This window comes from Tachyglossus aculeatus, chromosome 19 (genome assembly GCF_015852505.1).
Source record: "Tachyglossus aculeatus isolate mTacAcu1 chromosome 19, mTacAcu1.pri, whole genome shotgun sequence".
Taxonomy (NCBI): Eukaryota; Metazoa; Chordata; class Mammalia; order Monotremata; family Tachyglossidae; genus Tachyglossus; species Tachyglossus aculeatus.
The window spans coordinates 17,991,848-18,014,524 of NC_052084.1; the positions used below are offsets into that span (position 1 = coordinate 17,991,848).

Below are 22,677 nucleotides of genomic sequence, written 5' to 3' on the forward strand. Positions count from 1 at the left end.
CCTTCGGGGAATTGGCCAAACGTGAGGATCGCTGTCCAAAGAGTCAGATTTGCTTCATGATACCGTGTGGGCCTGGTATTTTGGGGATGCATTCAAGAGTTCTCCTGAGTGTCAGAGGTCCCTGAGTAGAACTCAGGGAGGCATATCTCCTTATCTATTAATCTTATTGGCCCAATTCAATCCCTGGGGCTTAACTTTCAGTTATTCTCCTGAGCATTTGGCCAAATCCAGATGTTTTTACAGGAAAATAGTCTTCAAAGCTATCCTTGCCCTTGGTAGAATTAATCACTGACAGGAGAGAACAGATGACTTTATGGCAGCATGAAGAATTGGATTACAGGGAAGTGGAGACTGTAGGGGGAGAAGGTTGGGAAATGAAGACGTTGTGAGAGCCCAGCAAGGAGTTAAGTAGAGATGGGGGTGAGGGATTTGCCAAGGGAAAAAAATCTAGGTGATACTTTTCACTTCAGAAGCATTTAGTACAGTCCTAAATGCTTAGAACAGGACTCTGCACACAGAAAGTACTCCATAAGTACCATTGATTGATTGGTGGAAGAAGTGGCAAGATTTTGTGATGGTCGGGATCTGAGAGAAGGATAGGGAGGACTTGAGGTGAATAATGAGTTTCCTTGCATGGAGACAAGCGAAAGCATGGCCTTAAGGACATATTTTGGACTGAAGGGTCAAAACGCTGTGCTAATTGTCCACCTCAAAGTTTTGTCCAAATAGGATGCCTGAAGATTATCAGAAGGTTAAAGTACTTTTGGAAGGATAATACATCTAGGGATGGGAAGCCGTGCAGCCTAGTGGATAAAACATGGGCCTGAAAGCCAAATCAATCAATCAATCAATCAATTGTATTTATTGAGCGCTTACTGTGTGCAGAGCACTGTACTAAGCACTTGGGAAGTACAAGTTGGTAACATATAGAGACAGTCCCTACTCAACAGTGGGCTCACAGTCGAAGGACCTGGGTTCTAATCCTGGCTCTGTCACTTGCCTGCTGTGTGACCTTGGGCAAGTCACCGGACTTCTCTGACCCTCAGTTTCATCAATAGCAAAATGGGGATTCAATGCCTGTTCTTCCTCCTTCTTAGACTGTGAGCCCCATGTGGGACAGGGACTGTATCTGGCCTGATTAACTTGTATCTACCCCAGTGCTTAGAAGAGTGCTAGACTCATATCATTAAAAAAAAATGTCAGACATCAGTTTCCCTACATTCATTCATTCATTCAGTTGTATTTATTGAGCACTTACTGTGTGCAGAGCACTGTACTAAGCGCTAGGGAAGTACAAGTTGGCAACATAACAGTGTGTGGAATACTCCACACCTGTATTCCACACAAGTCACTTAACTTCTCTGTGCCTCAGTTCCCCCACCTGCAAAATGGTGATTCCAATACCTGTTTTCCTTCCTATTTAGACTGAGCCCAGTATGGGACCTGATTATCTTACAGCTACCTCAGCTCTTAGTACAGTGCTTGGCACCTAGGAAGTGCTTAATAAATACCCCAGTTATTATTATTATTGCCTTGACTAGAAAGGTGAATTGATTATGTAACGTTTAGCAGGCTGTAGAACAATCAGCAGGCACTTTGATACTTCCTAGCACAAGGCCCAAACCCTGGTGAACCAATTATAAGCCTGAAGTAGCAGCAGCAATGTGATTCCTTGGTCTTCCCGTCATCCACCAAACCACTAAGTCATGACACCACCCCGCTAGGTAGTCTTCGGGTGTAATTCCTCTCCTGCATCAGATCTCCTCCGAGAGGCCTCTTCCGTCTAACCCCTCATTCCCCTCTCTCCCTCTCCTTTCTGATTCACCGTAGCACTTAGATCTGTATCCTTTAAGCACTTGATATTCACTCAACCCTCAGCCCCATAGCGCTTACGTACACATCTCTAATTTATTTTAATATCTGTCTCCCTTCAGGGAGCAGGGAACATGTCTCCCAAATTGGTTGTACTGTCCTTTCCCAACTGTTCAGTACAGCTCTCTCTTCACACAGTAAGTATCTGATAAATACCAATAACTGATTGATTGATTGAGGGGTAAAGTAAGAAGACTTTTGGGGGGACAGAGGAGCAATGGATGTAAACCCGTAACACAGGAGTTCAAGTTATGGACTTGGCATGAAGGGTGACCTCGAAAACTAGCCAAAGGGTTCTGGCACATGTCTTCCCTTTTTATTAAACGCAAGCACTTTTCCCTTCCTAGACAGAGTTAGAGTCCGCGGGTGGGAGGGAGGAGGAGGTGAAATGGGGACTTTTTGCAGAATGGCTTCCATGGAAGTCTTTCAAGTTAATTCTGTAGAGGGTTAGCAGAACTTTCTGGTCCTTGACCCGAAAAGAGATAGCTTTATAAATACATAGAATTGAATTTTGGGTACTGCCAGTTCTGTAAACTTCACAAACACAAATATTTACTCTAAGAACAACTAACTATCCCATGCTCATTCAGAAACATGTCTCTCAGTCCCCGGCACGTAACATGTAGGCAAGGTAGTTTTCAGCGAGGTTAATAAAGATGGAATGCAAGGCTTAGCTAGCGTCTCTTTTTACGTGGTTAATTATGTTCTCTGAAACCTGACCAGACAACCTTCTATAAATAGCCCCATGGCTGATACCAAATCATTTTTTTTTTCCAGTAAAATCATTCTTCATTTGGAGATAACAGTCTCAATAAAATGTTAAATGCTACAACTCTGCAGGTTTTGGCTAAAAAAGAGGTTTAAGGGAATTTAAGAATTCACCCAGCTTGCGGCTGACTGTCATTAGCTCTGTGATAAATCTGTTGGTTTTGGCGTGGGCTTCTGGACACATACATACCCCATCCTGAGGTATGGAAAAGAGATGAAACAGTCACCAAAAAAACTCCAAGCTGGAGACAGGAGGTAAAGTCATAGAGGACAAATTGGGATGAAGAGGGAAAGGAAGAATGCAACGGAGGGGGAAAAAAATGCGTCTTTCATGATTACCCTGGTAACTGGCCATTGTTCTCAGGTTGTAGGTTTTTAACTGATTAATTCAGGCCTCGCCTCATCAAATGATGGCAGTGGAGTCCTGAAAACAGCTGTTGTGAAGCCACTCTGGCATTGGAACTCTTCTTTGGCCTTCAGGTTCTGGTGGCCCCACTTGAAAAGGCATCTTCCCAAATGCCTGAAATGTCTTCCCACCGGCCAGAGCTCCTTGCCCAGAAATTCATGTCTCCACTCGGCAGAGTTTTCTGGTCCACTGTCCCGCGGTGGCCAGGCATCTGGCTCTTAGAACAGTGCCCAGCGCTTAGAACAGTGCTGTGCACCTAGTAAGTGCTTAACAAATACCATTATTATTATTATTATTATGAAACCTAGAAAATTTGACCATGACATTCAGGGTGAGGTACTGCAGACTTCAGAGCTCTATACAGAATGAGCTTTGGGCAATATCTTCCAGGCAGATCAGCCGGTCCATTGTATTTATTGAGTGCTTACTGTGTGCAGAGCACTGCAACAAGCACTTGGGAAAGTACAATATAACAGACACATTCCCTGCCCTCAACAAGTTTACGATCTAGAGGCAGACTAACTTTACTGACTGGTGATTTATAAGTGAATGTTGCCTCTCTAAGCTGCTTGTTTCCGAATGCGTCGGAATTCTGGCTTAGCCTGACTTGCAATGCACATCACCAGTGGCCTAGTGAATAGAGAACTAGCCTGGGAGTTAAAAGGTCATGGGTTCTAATCCCTTCTCCTCCACTTGTCCGCTTTGTGAATGAAGAGAGTGAGCTAGTGGGGGTAGCAGGCAAAGAGAGCCAACTGTAAGATAAGTACCGTAGGTGTAATTTATTTATTTATATTAATGTCTGTCTCCCCCTCTAGACTATAAGCTCGTCACATGCAGGGAATGCCTCAGCTTATTGTTGGATTATACTCTCCCAAGCACTTAGTACCATGCTCTCCACAAAGTAAGTGTTCAATAAATATGACTAACTGGAGAGCCTTGAAATCAATATCATCATTAATTGTATTTACTGAGTGCTTACTGTGTGCAGAACATGGTACTAAGAGCCTGGTTGGTAGTCACAATCCCTGACCACCGAGAGTTTACAGTCTAGATTAGAGGGACAGACATGAATAGAAATAAATAATTTGTAGATATGTGCAAGTGTGGGGCTGAGGTGGGGTGAGATAGTTGATGTTCCCCAGGGTAAAAATCCAAATACTTGGTTGCTTTGTACACAGTAGGCGCTCAATAAATATGATTGACTGAATGTCGCAGAAGGGAGTGGGAACTGTGGAACAGAAAGCTTAATTGGGGAAGAACTTTTGGAAGACATGTGATCTGTATAATAATAATAATTTTGGTATTTGCTAAGCGCTTACTATGTGCCAGGCACTGTACTAAGTGCTGGGGTGGTTACAGGCAAATTGGGTTGGACACAGTCCCTGTTCCACTTGGGGCTCAAAGTTTCGATCCCCATTTTACAGATGAAGTAACTAACACAGAGAAGTGAAGTGACTTGCCCAAGATCACCCAGCAGACAAATGGTGGAGCTGGGATTAGAACCCATGACCTTCTGACTCCCAGGCTTGGGCTCCATCCACTAAGCCATGAAGGTAGGAAGAGTAATGAGCACTTGGCAAAAATAGTACAATGGAGTTGGTAGGCCCAATCTCTGTCCACAAGGAGCTTACAGTCTACACCGGGAGCCAGACATTAAAATAGATTTGGGATAGAGGAAATAACTGATTCCTCTCTTGCAACAGAAACTCCAGGAAATGGCTCCTGCAATGGAAAACTGAGACAGAGAGGACAAAGAGTAGTCTCTCCGGAGTGAAGAGTTAGGACAATCCTGACTTCAGCAGAGGTTGGAAGACATTTTCTTTCCATTCCAGGTGAGCTGAGGCGTGGTTTGGAAGAATAAACTTTTAGAGCCGTGGCCCTAAAAGTTGATGGACAACAAGAACAGCGTCAAGCAGGGATCAGGGAGAAACAGGTCGGCTGACTGAAAAATGGCAGAGCCGGCTAGGACAGACTGACGATCCACACCGGTTCCAGCTGACAAGCCGCTGGGGGAATTGAATCTGTTGAAATTCAGCTGCTTTCCTGGTTCTTTCTTCCCCTTTTCCTAAGAACACCAAAACGTAACATTTTACAGACAGACTTCAGACGATCTCCAGTCACGTTGGCCACGTGGTGTGCTGGCCAATACAAACACATCCGATCTATATTTTTTCAGCTTCACAAAGCCAAAGGAGCGGGCCAGGGAATTAACAAGAAGAATCCGCAGATTATTCGCCAACCTGAAAGACTTCGACTCAAAATGGCTCCAGCTGGAGGGAGCCTTCCAAACACACCTGGTTTATTACAAAAAGGGCCTGTGGGATTAGGAGACCTCAGTTTTCTGGCCTCAGGTCACATGGAGAAATAGTGTCCAGGAAACAATCTGTACTTCTGTCTACCGGCTTGCTTTCTGCGAGAGGAGTATTTCTCTTGGAATGACCCTTGACTGAGTCAGGAGTGACAAAGTGGGAAGAAGATCCTACATCCGATTCCCCAACAGGAAGTCTGTCCTCTAGCATCAGCCGGGTAAGGATTGAGGGGAAGAGCGCAGGCTGCAAAACCACCCGTCGTTCAGAAATCCGCCATCCCCCTTCTGTAGCCGGGGGAAAAGTGACCGTGTCAGTGAGAGTGTCTTCATTCTGCACCCTGGTCACTGGTCGAGAAAAGCAGCTTTCTCCCTCAGTTTGTTTATTTTTATCCCAGCTTGGGAGCTACTTAGCCCCTGGAGATAACAAGCAGCAGGGAATGATAAGGGGATGGATCATTTAGAAGCCTGTGCGGGTGTTTGCTTTTGCAGGGGAGGAAAGAGCAACATGTTTCCAGATTGGCAACACCAGCAGCAGGACGGCTTCTGTCTGTCCAACAGCCAAGGGATCGCTGAGGGCAAAGAGGCAAACACATTTTTACTTTTTGCTCTCAGGGAGGCTGGTGAGAAGGCTGGAGGTGTGAGAGATCCAATCCTGTCACACCCCTCCGGGCAAACAAATTCCAATTGGAACTTAATACCTGCATCCCATCCTGCTTGCTTTTCTTTAGTACTGCACCGGAAGGTGGATGCTTTTGTCTGCTTTTGTCCAAGATGGCTGTGGTGATAACCGGAGCAAGGAGAAGAAAGTCCCTGTTCTATGTGGGACAGGGACTGTGTCCTGCCCAATTACCTTGTCTCTACCCCAGGGCTTAGTACAGTACCTGGGCATAGTAAGCGCTTAATAAATACCACAATCATTATTATCATTATTAAGGAGAGAGAGGGCTCCATGGGGCTGCTGTGTGACCTTGGACAAGTCACATCACTACTCTGGGCTTTAGTTTCCTCTTCTGTAAAATGGGATTTAAAGTACCAGTTCTTCCTCCCCCTTAGACTAAGCATCTGATCAGTTCTAGACTGTCTGATTTGCTATCTTCAACCCCAGTGCTTGGCACATAGCACTTAACAAATATCACCGTTATTATTATTGTTGCTATCATCCCCATTATCAACAGTGCTTGGCACCTAGTAAGTGCTTAACAAATACCACGGTTATTATCATTATTACTATTCTATCCCAGGAATGTTTGCCTGCTGGTTTAGACAAATTCTGGTCCCTTTCTATTTGTGATAAGCAAAATATTCTTAAACTGAATAGAAAGTCATTTCAATCGCACTGACCCTCGCCTGCGAATGACCCAGGGGTTTTCCGGATGACTGAAAGATTCCTCCCTCTTTCCAGCCTTCCTGACCAAGGGAGTTTGGCAGATCAATGGCAGTTCTTTTCCCTGTGGAAAGTCCCTGTCATGAATTCTAGGAAACATGGAACTGTTTAGATGCTACATTACACAAAGGCGCTAAGTGCTGAACATTACCACCACTTGTCTTTTGAAGCCAATGGGATGCATGCAAAAAAAAAAAAAAAGGTTGCAGGATCCAAACCCTGATACTTTGAGGCACAGTGGGAGACAGAAGTTTCTGCTGGAAGCCCAAATCCCATGCACCCCAGCAACCTTCCCTCATGGTTACCTCTTTTTTATTTTCTTAAATAGTACTTGTTAAAGGCTTACTAAGTGCCCGCCAGGCCCTGAGAGACATTCAAGACAATCAGGTTGGACACAGTCCCCATCCCACCCAGCGCTCACAGTCTTAATCCCCATTTTATGTGAGTTAACTGAGGCACAGAGAAGCGCAAGGTCACACTGCAAACAATGGCTCTAGCCATTATGTTACATTGCTTCACGAATAAATGAGGAGTTGCGTAGCTCTGGCTCATACCCAAGTGTGATCTTTGAGTGTCTGCTCACTCAATACCAACTGGCCCAGAATTTCTGCTTCCAAGAGGAAGGAGTAATTTCAACAGAGACTAATCGAAGAATGTAAAATCACACCACCACCCAGGCTTTCCACATTGTTTTAACAGGATTTCTCATTTTCTTTCTATGATTAACATGCCGACAGAATTGTGAGAATCTCAAAGTAAGACATGGGACGGAGCCAAGAAGGAGAACAAGGAAAGAACGATGGAGAGGTGGAGTAAAAACAGAAGCAGAAAGATACAAAGACAGAGGGACAGACCCTTAGGGAGACAGACAGAAAGAGAGACAGAGAGAAAAAGAAGGAAAGGAAGGAAGGGACTTGGAACAGAGAACTGAAGACACACAGAGACAGAAAGAGAATATACTCCAAGCGCGAGACTGTAAGCTTACCACTATGGTTCCTCTGCCATTACACCCTTCTCTTTCTCCTCCTCCCTCCCCCAACCCCACTGCAAACATTTTTTGTAAGTTTCCATTAAAAAGCATCTGAGGAAATTCTGACCATACCCACCCCTTCTTGACCTTTACTGCCATTTTGGCCGAAGGTAGGACATCAAACAGTCCCGCTGGCAATTTTAAGAAGAGACAGACTCTTCAGATTTGTATTTACTACCATTTGACCTCTGGTGAATTTGGACTGACATTTCTATTAGAAGCACTGTAAAACCTGATGTAAATGGGACGTTCTTAGAAATGGCTTTTCTTAAATCTACTACAATGGGTATTATACATGCGCACAAAGGCAAGAATTGAATCCCTAAGAAATGATAAATGCTTCTTCAAAGGGTTTAATCTTCCTCTTTGAAATTTACCAATCAGTGCAGCACAGCTTTGTTTGCAGAACTCTCATTGTACCTTTTTCTATGGTATTTAAGTGCTTACTATGTGCCAGCCACTGTGCTAAGCACTGGGGTAGATACAAGAATGGACACAGTCCATGTCCTACGTGGGGCTCACAGTCTCCCCTATATTACAGATGTAGTAACTGAGACTCAGAGAAGTTAAGTGACTTGCCCAAGGTCACACAGTAGACAAGTCAGGGAGTTAGGATTAGAACCCAGGCCTCTGACTTCAAGGTCTGCGCTCTTTCCACTAGGCCATGCTGCTTCTGGTGTCTGAGAAATGTTCTCCTTAAATGGCAAGGGGCCAGGACAAGCACAATACTATATTTTCACTGGCACAGTGGGCAAAAAATTCTCAGAGTGTCACTCTTGCACAGATATTCAATTTTTTTAAATGGTATTTTTTAAGCGCTTACTATGTGCTAGGCACTATACTAAGCACTGGAGTGGATACAAGCTAATTGGGTTGGACATAGTCCCTGTTCCATATGGGGCTCATAGTCATAATCCCCGTTTTACAGGTGAAGGAATTGAGGCATAGCGAAGTAAAGTGACTTGCCCAAGTGGTGGAGGTAGGATTAGAACTCAGGTCCTTCTCACTCCCAGGCCACATCACTTTTCTTTCTCTTTCCCTGTTTCATCACCTTCCCACCATAAGCTAACTCTTCCACAGCCTTCAACCCCTGAGGGAAGGTTTTGGTCCTCAGAGGAATGTTAAAACCAGCAATTTAGTCAGGCACTTTTTTGCACTGGCAAAGATTCTTATCCCAGCTCCGGTACTTGTCCGTTGTGTCACCTTGGGCAGGTCACTTAACTTCTCTGTGTCTCAGTTACCTCATCTGTAAGACTGTGAGCCCTATGTGGGTCAGGGACTGTGTCTACCCCGATTATCCCATTTCTACCCCAGCAATTATTACAATGTCTCACATTTTAACTTTTAGCTTAACAAATACCATGAAAAAAAATGAAATGTGCTATTTGGAAAACACCATCATCATCAACAATGGTATTTAATGCTTCCTGTTTGCAGAGCACTGTACTAAGTACTTGGGAGAGTACACTACTGCAGAGTTGGTAGACATGTTCCCTGCCCACAAGGAGCCTACAGTCTGGAGGACCACCAGTGACGGAGATGATTCCTTGCAGTGATGAGGTCGATTTTTTTTTAAGAGGGGTGTTTTGCAGCATCAAAGCAGCACAGACTGGGAGAAAGGGTCCCGTCATGTTCAGTGGAGTTGGAGGAGATAACATTGTTTCTGGAAAGGAAGAAATTATGGAGATTTGGAAAGTCAAGGTCCTCTTTACCACTGGTACTCAGAGTCAAAGCTCTAGAGTCTTCCCATGTTTGTTTTGTCTCTCTATTATTTCATTTTCCCTATTGGGTCTGTTACCAAACTCCTGCTCCCCTAATTCTTACACTGAGAGCCCCTAAGAGGGCCAAGGACCCCTAAGAGGGCCAAGGACCCCATCTAATTCTGTGTAGTCTGTGTATTAGACCCTATCCAATTCCTGTGCATTTCCCCCCCAGAGCACAGTACAATGCTTAATAAATACTAATATTTACTAGGCACTTGATAAATACTATTACTACTACTGCTATACTACTGGGGTTTGAAAATAACCTGGTGTACTTCATCAGTGTCGAAATGACCCTAGATAATGATAATGAAAATTGTGGTATTTGTTAAGCACTTACTATGTGCCAAGCTCTGTACTAAATGCTGAGGTACATACAAGATAATCAGGTCCCACACATGGGCTCACGGTCTAAGTAGGGGGGAGAACAAATACTGAATTTCCATTTTGTAGATGAGGGAACTGAGGCACAGAGAAGTTAAGTGAAATACCCAAGGTCACACAGCAGTATGGTGCAAATTGGTATTAGAAAGCATGTTCTCTGACTCCCAGGCCTGTGGTCTTTCCACTAGGCCACACTCTCCTATTTTCATTTTGCCTCCGGGATTTCATGTGTTTTAGAAACCCAAATCTACTTTACTATAGGTCTAATCTGTGCTATGACTTGTAGGAAAATAACTTTGGGATCCTTGGATGAAAAAAGCCCTGTTGAAGGAAAATATTGTCCCCCTTCTACTTCATCTTAGATTGGGTCCAGTATCGATCTACAGGATTCTGCATTTTTATTGAACAATACTGCACTATTTGATAGAGGAAATGTGATTTTAATCTCATCAGACTGTATTAGAGCATTAAACTGCGGCAGTCTAATGAAGCATCTGAAAATCACATTTCAAGACACTTCATTAGATGGCCACTTCATTATACGATCCTCTACCACACACAAACTCAGTTAAAATTTCAATTTTCCTTTGTTTCATCCTGCTCCACTATTCAACCATTTTATTCTAATTTAATGTACTGCTGTCAGAAGTACAGAATAATTAAAGCAAGACTCTGGGGAAATCGGTCCCACATGAAACAGATCATTTGGCCTCATTTAAAATGCTCTGTCGTCTCTGCTGTTTCTCATTGTCTCTCTTTGCCATCTATGGGAAATGCGAAGTAGCGACGCAATTAAATCGCTCTGTTCTTCAATCCGGGCGCTTGCGGTACTGTTTTCCACAGATTCATCCTCACCAGAAAACTCCTGGGAGGCGAGTGGATTGGAGAGTTAGGGCTTTCTTCAGGTTCCAGAAAGGAGGCTTCAAGGAAACAATTCACGGAACACAAAAATGAACACACACACACTGTCCTCCTGGCCCAGCACGGTAGCCTGTTATACATCACAGTAACCTACAATGTGCTATGTGCTTACAATGTGTAAGCTTGTTGTAGGTAGGGAGTACGTCTACCACATCTGTTACACTGTATTCTCCCAAGTGCTTAGTACAGCGTTATGCACACAGTAAATAAATACAATTGATTGACTGAAGTTAGGGATTATACATTCATACACGCCAAAATATAGGTGTGTGCTTAGGCGCATCTACTAGAGGTGAGCTGTATCATCATCATCATTATTAGAGAAGCAGCATGGAGTAGTGGAAAGAGCATGGGCCAAGGGGTCCGAAGGTCATGGGTTCTAATCCAGCTCTGCCACTTGTCTGCTGTGGGACTTTGGGCAAGTCCCTTCCCTTCTTTGTGCCTCAGTTACCTCACCTGCAAAATGGGGACTGAGACTGTGAGCTCCACATGAGACAGGGACTGTGTCCAACCCAATTTGCTTCTATCCACCCCAGCGCTTAGTACAGTGCCTGGAACACAGTAAGAGCTCAACAAATACCACAGTTATTATTATTAGCATCTAGGAATACTGCTGCACAACCAAAGTCCCTTCCACAATGTGTGCCCAGAATCCGGATCTAGGTTTGGTCTCTACAGAATCTGGTTCATTTTTCTATTTTGCCCCAGCTCACTCTGAGCAATTCAGGAAAAAAAAAAAAGCATGTTTGTCTAATTTAGAAAATGCCTTTGGATGAGGATTTCTTAGTTTTATCAGATCACCTATGTAATAATAATAATGATAATAATAACATTTATTAATGCTATGACTCTGTACCAGATCACCTCTAATGACTCTGTCAGCCAAGGAGCCTCTTATCGGGGCTCCCAAAAATTCTAAGCTCAGACTGTGAGCTCCTCCAGACTGTAAGCTCCTTGTGGGCAGGGAACAGGTCTACCAACTCTGTTGTACTCTCTCAAGTGCTCAGTATGGTGCTCTGCACACAGTAAGTGCTTAGTATATACCACTGATTGATGGATTAATGTTGGCTCCCTTGAGGCTGTGCTTCTGTGTGCCCTTAAAACATTGACTTTGTTCTCTTTCCTTGAGAATCATTATGGCTCAGTGGAAAGAGCCCAGGCTTTGGAGTCAGAGGTCATGGGTTCAAATCCCAGCTCCGACAATTAGCTGTGTGACTTTGGGCAAGTCACTTAACTTCTCTGTCCCTCAGCCCCCTCATCTGAAAAATGGGGATTAAGACTGTGAGCCCCCCGTGGGACAACCTGATCATCATCATCATTATTAGCGAAGCATCATGGAGTAACCTTCCCAGCACTTAGAACAGTGCTTTGCACATAGTAAGCACTTAATTAATGCCATTATTATTATTATTATTGTAGATTTTCATCATACAGTAGCTAATACATCAGCCCACCATGAGAAGCAGCATGGCCTAGTGGAGAGAGCACAGACCTGGGAATCAGAAGGTCTAGGGTTCTAATCCCGGCTCTGCCACTTGTCTGCTGCATGACCTAGGGCAATTCACTTCACTTCTCTGGGCCTCAGTTACCTCATCTGTAAAATGGGGATTAAGACTTTAAGCCCCATGTGGGACAGGGAGTTTGTCCAATCCCATTTGTTCATATCCACCCCAGTGCTTAGTACAGTGCCTGGCACATAGTAAGCGCTTAACAAATATCACAGTTGGCTGCTTTGGAACCCTGTGGTCCATCCTCCCAGGACTGCAGCACCGAGATGGACATCATTTAATCAATCAACTGATGGTATTTATTGAGCTCTTTCTGTTTGCAGAGCACTTTACTAAGGTCTTGGGAGAGTACAATATAACAGAGGTGAGAGACACCTTCCCTGCACACAATAAGTTTACAGTCCAGAGGAGGAGACAGCTATTAACATAAATAAATAAATTACAGATATGCACCTAAGTGCTTTGGGGCTGAGGGAAAGGTGAATAAAGGGCGCAAATCCAAGTGCAAGAGCTGTGCAGAAGGGATAGCAATAGTTACTTGAGCACAACACTCTACTAAGCATTTGGGAAAATTTAAGTTTTTCTCCCTTAGGCCACAAATTAGCAGGTTTAAAAAGATATATTTCTGCTTTGATTACGCTAATGCTGGGAGACTGGGGAACTCCTTGTTAGCAATCCTGACTTGCTCCTTAATACTAAAAATAATAATGACAATGATTGTGGTATATATTAAGCGCTTACCATGTGCCAGACTCTGTAATAAGTGCTGGGTAGATGCAAGCACATTGGGTTGGACAGTCCCTGTCTCACATTGGGCTCATAGTCTTAATCCCTATTTCCTTTCTACTTGTTTTGCTGTCTGTCTCTCCTTTCTAGACTGTGAGCCCATTGCTGGATAGGGATTGTCTCTTTCTATTGCCGAATTGTACTTTCCAAGCTCTTAGTACAGCGCTCTGCACACAGTAAGTGCTCAATAAATACCGCTGAATGAATGAATATTTCACAGATGAGGTAACTGAGGCATAGAGAAGTGAAGTGACTTGCCCAGAGTCACACAAAGCTGGGATTAGCAGTCAGGTCCTTCTGATTTCCAGGCCCGTGCTCTATCCACTAGGCCATGCTGCTTCTCATAAGGAGCACTTAAGGATCAGGAGGGCTTTTAGTTTGCTCTGCTGCTGGATGGGATATTTATCCCAAAGATAAAGATCATATACCACCATTCTCATGATAATGTTCCTATCATCACTCTTCCATGAGAGCTCTTAGTATTACCAGCACTTTATCAATATAATCCTGCATAGTTGACTTCCTTTTAAGCCATTCTCTTTCCCTCCTTTTGAAGTATATTATTACTGCTGTCACGGTATTTGTTAAGTGCTTACTATTTGTCAAGCGTGATTGTATTCTCCCTTGATGGACTGATTAAAGCCCATTTCAATTCTGAACCAGATACTGACATCGACTTAACATAGATAATTAATGGCACCTAGCAAAGGTAGTAGAAGTGCTGTCAGTTCAAAGTGCCTTTTTGCGGTCTAGGATGTGGAAAAACTTGACTTTGAAAATTGAGTATCCAGTTTACACGCGCGGCACACAAAAAAGGAAATTCAAAACCATTCACTGTTGGTTCATATTTACACCGTTATTTCATCATTTAACTATAGAGTGTCTTTGAATATATTTATAATGTTTTGGGAACACATTAATGCACTTTACATTAAGTCTTATAGGACAGCGTTTTCCACTTAACAGTCTATTTCCATGGAATGAAAGAAGCAGCGAGACCTTATGGAAAGAGCATGGGCCAGGAAATCAGAAGACCTATTCCATCCTAATCCTCCTCGACCCCTCTGCTGTCTTCTACACCATGGACCACCTCCTTCTCCTGGAAACATTCTCCAACCTTGGCTTCACTGACACCATCCTCTCTGTGACTCCGTCTTTCTCTCTGGCCATTCCTTCTCAGACTCTTTCTCGGGCTCCTCTTCGGCCTCTCAACCCCTAACTGTGGGAGTCCCTCAAGGCTACGTTTTGGGTCTCCTTCTAGTCTCCATCTACACCCACGCCTTTGGAGAACTCATTTGTTCCCTCGGCTTCAACAAGCATTTCTATACAGATGTTCTCAAATGATGATGACGGGATTTGTTAAGCGCTTACTATGTGCAAAGCACTGTTCTATAATCTACTTCACTTCTCCAGCTGTGCTGCCTTCGGGACATCTCTGCTTGGGTGTCCCACCAATACCTCAAACTTAACACTCCCAGAACAGAACTCTTCATCTTCTCACCCAATCCCTGTCCTCCCTCAGATTTTCCCATCACTGGAGACCACACCACCACTCCCCCATCTCATAAGCCCATAACCTTGGCATTATCCTTGGGTTCTCTCTCTCATTCAACCCACACCTTCAATCTGCCACCAGATCCTGTTGGTTCTGTTTTCACAGCATTGCTAAAATCCACCATTTTCTCTCCATCCAAATGGTTATCACGTTAATCCAAGCATTTATCTGATCCCGCCTTGACTATCAGCCTCCTCTGTCTCCCCCTCTAGACTGCAAACTCCTTCTGGTCAGGGGGTGTATCTCCGTACCCTGCTGTATTGCACTCTCCCAAGCTCTTAAATACAATGCTCTTCCTATAATAAGAGCTCAATAAGACCATTGATTGATTGATTGACATGAGTTCTAATCCTGGCTCTACCACTTACCAGCTGTGTGACCTTGGGAAAGTAACTTCAGTTCTCTGTGTCTGTTTCCTCATCTGTAAAATGGGGATTAAATGCCCATTTTCCCTCCTACTTAGACTGTGAGCCCCACGTGTATCAGAGGACTATGTCTGACTGGATTACCTTGCCTCCACTCCAGTGCTTAGCACAGTGTTTGGCACATAGTAAAAGCTTAACAAATGCCACAGTGAATCTGGAATCCATTGAAAACATTAACCAGGATAGAGTAATCCTCTTTTAACATTCCACAACACTCATCTTTTTATAGGTTTGCGGGGAGTTACTGTCTTTTCCAGGTTTTGATTTCTTATCCCTTGCCCAAATTCTCCCTTGGGCCAGGAGCTCCCCCTGATTGATATCCAAGAATCCACTGCTCTCCCCATCTTCAAAACCCTCCTAAAATCAAATTAAGCCTTTTATTTCCCCTACTTACCCCCACTTCTTTGTCAACTGTGCATTTGGCTGTGTATCCCTTATGCACTTCAATACTCACCCCAGTCCCATAGTACTTTCGTAAATATTCTTACACTCTACTATTTCTCCTATCTCTAATCTATTTTTATGTCTATCTTCCCCTGTAGACTGTAATCTCCTTGGGGCAGGGATCACATCTACAATTCTGTTGTACTGAATTTTCCCAAGTGCTTAGTACAGTGCTCTGAACACAGTAAATACTCATTAAATATGATCAATTAATTGATATCCCTGCTTTCCCTTCTAGTCTGTAAGCTCGTTGTGTGGCAGGGAACCTGTCTACTGACTCTCTTATATTGTTCTCTCCCAAACACTAAGTATGGTGCTCTGCATGCAGTGAGCACTCAATAAATATGACTGATTGATTGATTGATATCCCTGCTTTCCATTTTTCTTATCTGCCAAACTTGACCTGGAGAGCAAGGGAGAAGGATGGCAAGTATCTGAGGAGATTACAGGAAAGGACAATACTATTAATTGTGGTATTTGTTAAGGGTTTACTATGTGTCAAGCACTCCGTTCTAAGCACCACTTTTTGTGGTATTTGTTAAGCATTTACTTTGTGCCAGACACTGTTCTAAGTGCTGGGGTACATACAAGCTAATCAGGTTGGACACAGTCCATGTCCCTCATTGGGTTCACAGTCTTAATCTCCTTTTCATAGATGAGGTAACTGAGGCACAGAAAAGTGAGGTGACTTGCCCACGGTCACTCAGAAGAGTGGCAGAGCCAGGATTAGAACCCAGGTCGAACCCTTTTCCTGATGATCAACAGCTCCAAATGCGGTGGTCTTTTATCTTAGGGGCCTTGAGAAATCCAGAAAACAGAGGAATGCTAAGAGTAAAACAAGTCAGAGAGACAGTAGTCCTTTCAACTTTCAAGCTCTATTTTCCTTATTTATAACTGCCATCTGGATGTGGGTGGGGAAAAAAACAGACTTCATCTGCTTCTGAAATGATGCTCTCATTGATATTGGAGGATAATAATAATAGAATTTATTAAGCACTTAATATGTGCAAAGCACTGTTCTAAGTGCTGGGGAGGTTACAAGGTGATCAAGTTGTCCCACGGGGGGCTCACAGTCTTAATCCCCCATTTTGCAGATGAGGTAACTGAGGCACAGAGAAGTGAAGTGACTTGCCCAAAGTCACACAGCTGACAATTGGCAGAGCCGGGATTTGAACCCATGACCTCTGACTCCAAAGCCCGGGCTCTTTCCACTGAGCTACGCTGTGTCTTTTGATACTATAAAACCTTCTAACAGCCATCATTCTTTATTGCATCTTTAATAATTGCGGTATTTGTTAGGCACTTAGTATGTGCCAGACACTGTACTAAGCCCTGGGGTGGATACAAGGTATTTGGGTTGGACACAATCCCTGTCCCACATAGGGTTTACAGTCTTAATCTCCATTTTACAGATAAAGGAACTACAGAGGCCCAGAGACACGACATGACTTGGGCACGGTCACTCAGCAGATGCGGCGGAGCCGGGATTAGACCCCAGGTCCTTCTGATTCCCAGGCCCATGCTCTATCCATTAGGCCACCCTGCTTCTTTACAGATGAGGGAACAGAGGCCCAGAGAAGTGATGAGACTTGCTCAAGGTCACACAGCAGGCAAGCGGCGGAGCAGGGATTAGAACCCAGGTCCCTTTGACTCCCAGGCATGACCCTATCCATTAGGCCATGCTGCTCCTCTGCTGCTTCTCACATCTTTTAGAATGAGGGAGGATATTTCAGTAAAGCATACTTTCCTTGCAGGGCCCCGTCCTTGAGTCAACATCACATGCCCTGCAATCCGCCCACCTCGTCTAGAGGAACAAAGGCCCACATTTTCGCCACCCTGCCAAAGGGCCTGCTATTTCTCCTACATGACACCTTTCCCGTGCCATCCCAGCTTTGGAAATCGGGTCAGCTGATTTCTGGACTCGCCGAGAGGGGAAAAGATGAATCCCTGTGGGTCGGCAAATACCACTTGGATTAATTTTTTCCTTAGAAAAAACATTCCAAAAGATAGTCTAAACACCTCTAGGAAAGCCGACTTTTCCAGTGCCTTTCAGAGGTCTGTCTGCTTACTCCATGCCTGGGAGAATCAAACCATCCAACTCTGATGAGCAGGCTGCATCCGCAAAGTTAATGTGAAGTACACTATTTACACAAACTCTGAAAAAGTTCGGAATGTCTATTCTAGTTTGGTATTTTATTTGCAGAAATCCTAGAGAGCGCGCCACTGTTTTTTTTGCAAATAATCCACCCTCCCAGTATAGAAAGTCCAGATCCACTCAAGATTTGGCAAATAAATCACTTCTTTTTGTCTGGGTACAAATGACCATGTCATTTGTTCATCCAGTTGGATTTTCTCACCTACTAGCTGAGAGCCACACTTTGCTTTAATTGACCATTAAATTAACACAATCCTAGAGCACTTCAAGAGGTCATCTGGTCCTTTCTCTAGCCACCATGGGAGTGAATGTACTAAGTGCTTGGGAGAGTACAACACAATGGAGTTGGTAGACACATTCTCTGCTCACGAGGTGCTTACAGTCTAGAAAGGGAGCACAGATATTAAAATGAATTATGGCCCTCTACCTAAGTTCTGTGGGGCTAGGGGTAATGATGATGATGATTGTCACATTTATTAGGCACTTATTTTTGTGCCAGGCTGGGGTGGATATAAGATGATCGGCCCTGACCCACATAGGGCTCACTGTCTTAATCCCCATTTTACAGATGATTAAGTGAGGCCCAGAGTAGTGAAGTGACTTGCCCAAGGTCACACAGCAGATGTGTGACAGGGCAGGGATTAGAACCCAGGTCCTTCTGAATCCCAGGCCCGTGCTCTACCCATTACACCACAATTCTCCTTAGAACCTTTCTTTGGTCTCTCTCTCAATAGCAGTCACTGTTCACCCAAAACCCTTGCCAAACAGCAGCCAATATCCATCTCTCTGGCTGAACAGATCGATTTTAACCACAAAAAGCTACAGGAAAGATGATCTGAAACACAATCAACTTACTGATTTTATTCCTTGTTTCATTTACGTTTTCTCCTAGGGCCTTTGCTTCAGCAAACCTAGAGAAAGAAACACAATATAAGTATTAGTGGTTTTTAACAATTTTAGCTTTTGTCTAGTGATCAGTCAGTCAATCAGTGAACATGTTTCATATGCCTGTTGTGTGCAGAGGGTACACTCAGTTCTGCCAGAATGTGCAGTCATTCAATCATTATTTATTGAGTGCTTACTGTGTGCAAAGCACTGTACTAAGCATTTGGGAGAGTGTGTGTATTCAGGCACATGAATACTGAAATGAGAGTCAATCTTAATGCAGGATTCTGCAATCAAATGATTAATCAATGGTATTTATCAAGAGCATACTACATGCAGCACACTGTTCTAAGAGCTTCAGAGAGAAAGATACAACAGAATTATCCCTCTCGTGAACTTGGCATACAATAAAGTCAGAAGACGTGGTCCCTGCCTTCAAAGAACGTAGAATCTAATGGGGAAGTCAGAAGAAAATAAACACCAAAACTATACCTGAGCAGAGGAAATGTATGGAAGATGAAATAGATGAATTTATAAGTCAGCGTGGCTCAGTGGAAAGAGCCTGGGCTTGGGAGCTAGAGGTCATGGGTTCTAATCCCAGCTCCACCACTTGTTAGCTGTGAGACTTTGGGCAAGTCGCTTAACTTCTCTGGGCCTCAGTTACCTCATCTGAAAAATGGGGATTAAGACTGTGAGCCCCATGTGGGACAACCTGATCACCTTGTATCCCCCACAGTGCTTAGAACAGTGCTTTGCACATAGTTAGCACTTAACAAATGCCATCATTATTATTCTAAGTCATGCGTGTAGAACTGTACATACCCACTACTCAGTCACGCAATCAATGGCATTTATTGAGTGCTCACTATGTGAAGAGCACTGTACTAAGCAATCTGTGTGAAGAGCACTGTACTAAGCAATTGGGAAAGGACAATAAAATTCAGTTGGCTTACATGGTCCCTGCTCTCAAGGAGTTTACAATCTAGTAGATCTAAATGCAGATTGATTGATTGATTGATTGAGTGATTGATTTAAGAGCTGAAGATATGGTAAATAGAACAATTCTAAGGTGGGGCTGGGCTGGGCTGGGGTTGGGGGGATTGTTGTGAAAGAGGATTTTAATTGAGGAAAGCTTCTTGGAGGAAGAGGAGGACACTGAAGAAGGGTAGAGGTACATTTTTCTGGATTTGCAAGCTCATTGTGGGAAGGCAATGTGTCCACATTGTGGGAAGGCTCTCCCAAGTGCTTAGTACAGGGCTCTGCACACAGTAAGTGCTCAATAAATATGATAGATTTATTGATTGATTGGGAAGGAGTCCTGGCCGGGGAGAATAACGCAAGTAGAGTATCAGATGTGAGATACTTCAAAGGTGAATTTGGGAGGACTACAGAGCAAACCGAAGAGTTACAGGCGAAGAAGGCCGATGTGTAAGAAAGAGAGAGCTGGAGGAATCTTCTGAAGCCGATGGCAAAGCGTTTCTTCTTGATGTGGAGGGAAATGGGGAGACAGGAGAGGCTGAGGAGTGGAGAGACGTGTGCTGAAGGACATTTTAGGAAGACGATCCAGGCAATAGACTGAGGTGGGAGAGGTTCGAAGCTGGGAGCCCAGAGAAGCGGCTGATATAGCAGTCTAATCATGATGACATTTTGAATCAACCAATCGGTGGTATTTATTGAACACTTTAATAGGCCCTTGGGAGAGTACTGTATCAATCAATCATATTTATCGAGCCCTTACCGTGTGCGGAGCGCTGTGCTAAGCGCCTGGGTGAGGGCAATACACCAGAGTTGGTGGAACCGTTCCCTGCCCACAAGGGGCTTACAATCTAGAGGGGAAGAAAGGCATTAAAAGAAATTAAGGCTCTGGACATAAAGGCTGTTAGAGGGTACAAATCCAAGTGAAAGGGCAACACAGAAGGACAGAAAGGCAAAGGAGTGGGGAGAATGAGGTTTTAACTGGGGAAGGCCTCTTGGAGGAAATACGGATTCAGGAGGGCTCTGAGGTTGGGAAGAGAAGTGGTCTGTCAAATAGGAAGTGGAAGGAGTTCCACGCTAGAGGAAAGATTCTCCACCATCTTTTCCCCCTTGCTTAGACCTAATAGTTTTCTCTTCCTCTCTGTGTCTATGGCTAAATATTTGGATGCAGTCATCATATACTTTCCACCGTAGTTTTCTCTAATTAATACCGTGCATGCCAATTGTTTTCTATTGTTTCCCTTTGAAAAGCTCAGAGGACACAATTTCCATGACAGTTGCTATAGTGAAGAAGCTTGCATTGTGCTTCTGCCATTTGAGACATTCCGATTCTCCAAGCATGACCTGAAATGAGAATTGGCTTCAGGGATGTGGACAGAGATACACGGGGAGACTTCCAGGTACTGAGGAGGCTCCGGGCATGCGAGGAAACCCTGGGCCGCATGGACAGAATTCAGAGCACCGGCCCGGGAGTCGGAGGACCTGGGTTCCAATTCCGGCTCTGCCACTTGTCTGCTGTGTGACCTATGACAAGTCACTTACCTCATCTGCAAAATGGAGATGTAAAAATAATAATAATAATAATGATATTTGTTAAGTGCTTACTATGTGCCAGGCACTGTTCTAAGCGCTGGGGTAGATACAAAGTAACTGGGTTGTCCCACGTGGGGCTTGCAGTCTAAATCCATTTTACAGATAAGGTCACTGAGGCACGGAGAAGTTAAGTGGCTTGCTCAAGGTCACACAGCTGACAAGCTGGGATTAGAACCCACATCCTCTAACTCCCAAGCCCGGGCTCTTTCCGCTAAGCCACGTTGCTTCTCATGCACACTGTGAGCCCCATGTGGAACATGGACTGTGTCAGACTTGATTAGCTTGTATCTACCCCAGCGCTTAGTACAGTGCCTGGCACACAGTAAGTGCTTAACAAATACCATAAAAAAGGAAATAGTGGCCAGATCCAACTGAGCGCAGTCTGTCAGGAAAATAATAATGATGGCATTTATTAAGCGCTTAGTATGTGCAAAGCACTGTTCTAAGCGCTGGGGAGGTAACACGATGATCAGGTTGTCCCATGGGGGGTTCACATTAATCCCCATTTTCTAGATGAGGGAACGGAGGCACAGAGAAGTGAAGTGACTTGCCCAAAGTCACACAGCTGACAAGTGGCGGAGCCAGGATTTGAACCCATGACCTTTGACTCCAAAGCCTGGGCTCTTTCCACTGAACCATGCTGCTTCCCTAAAGCAGAAAATGCAGAGATATGGAATTTTCCCCGGCATTCTGAGAACACTGGAACTTAAGTCATCAAAATAATCCTAGTTGCCACCCTCATCCTCCTCCTCATCAGCATGGTTCATTGAACACCTCCTACAAACCAATCAAACAATGGTATTTACTGAAAGCTTATTGGGTCCTCTAGATTGTAAGCTTGTTGTGGGCAGGGAATGAGTCTGTTTATTGTTGTATTGTACTCTTCCAAGCGCTTAGTAAAGTGCTCTGCTCACAGTAAGTGCTAAATAAATACGATTGAATGAATGATTGAATGCAGGGCACTGTACTAAGTGTTTGGGAGGGTATCATACAAGAGAGTTGATTCAATCTAGAGGGCTGTGCAAAGGACGTGACATCTACAATAATACATATTTATTGTTTACCTGTGGCCCTGCGGGGCTGCTGGTTTAACCAGGGATAAATGGGCTCATCAATTGCAAACGTCCGAACCAGGTGGGACTCTTGCATTATGAATGACAGATAATAATAATGACGATGGCATTTATTAAGCACTTACTATGTGCAAAGCACTGTTCTAAGCACTGACAGATGAACCTTGATCCTGAAACTCCAGGACAGAGAGCCTCCATAGAGGAACTGATAAGCTTGATTAGGGAAGAAGCATGATCTTCCCAAGCTGGGAACATCCCGGCAGGACCGGCACTAGAACCCATGTCTTTGGATGCCCAGGAGAGAGCTCTTTCCACTGGGAAAACTGCAGGGTTGAAGAAGCAAAAGAAGCAAGAGTAAACGCATTAATACACATGGAAAAAAACAATAGGCAATGCACCCCTCAGGGTTAAAGGTGGCCCGTGGGATGGTCTGGTTAGAGAG

The 22,677-nt window shown here is 44.1% G+C and overlaps 1 protein-coding gene across 1 annotated transcript in view; it reads right to left on the bottom strand.

Annotated features, from left to right (window-relative positions):
- Positions 1–22,677, bottom strand: part of KIF6 (kinesin family member 6) — an 82,929-nt gene that overhangs the window by 35,261 nt on the left and 24,991 nt on the right. Inside the window, exon 3 of the mRNA XM_038761192.1 lies at positions 18,565–18,620. Coding sequence (XP_038617120.1) covers positions 18,565–18,620 — 56 coding nt within the window. The remainder of the gene's footprint in view (positions 1–18,564; positions 18,621–22,677) is intronic.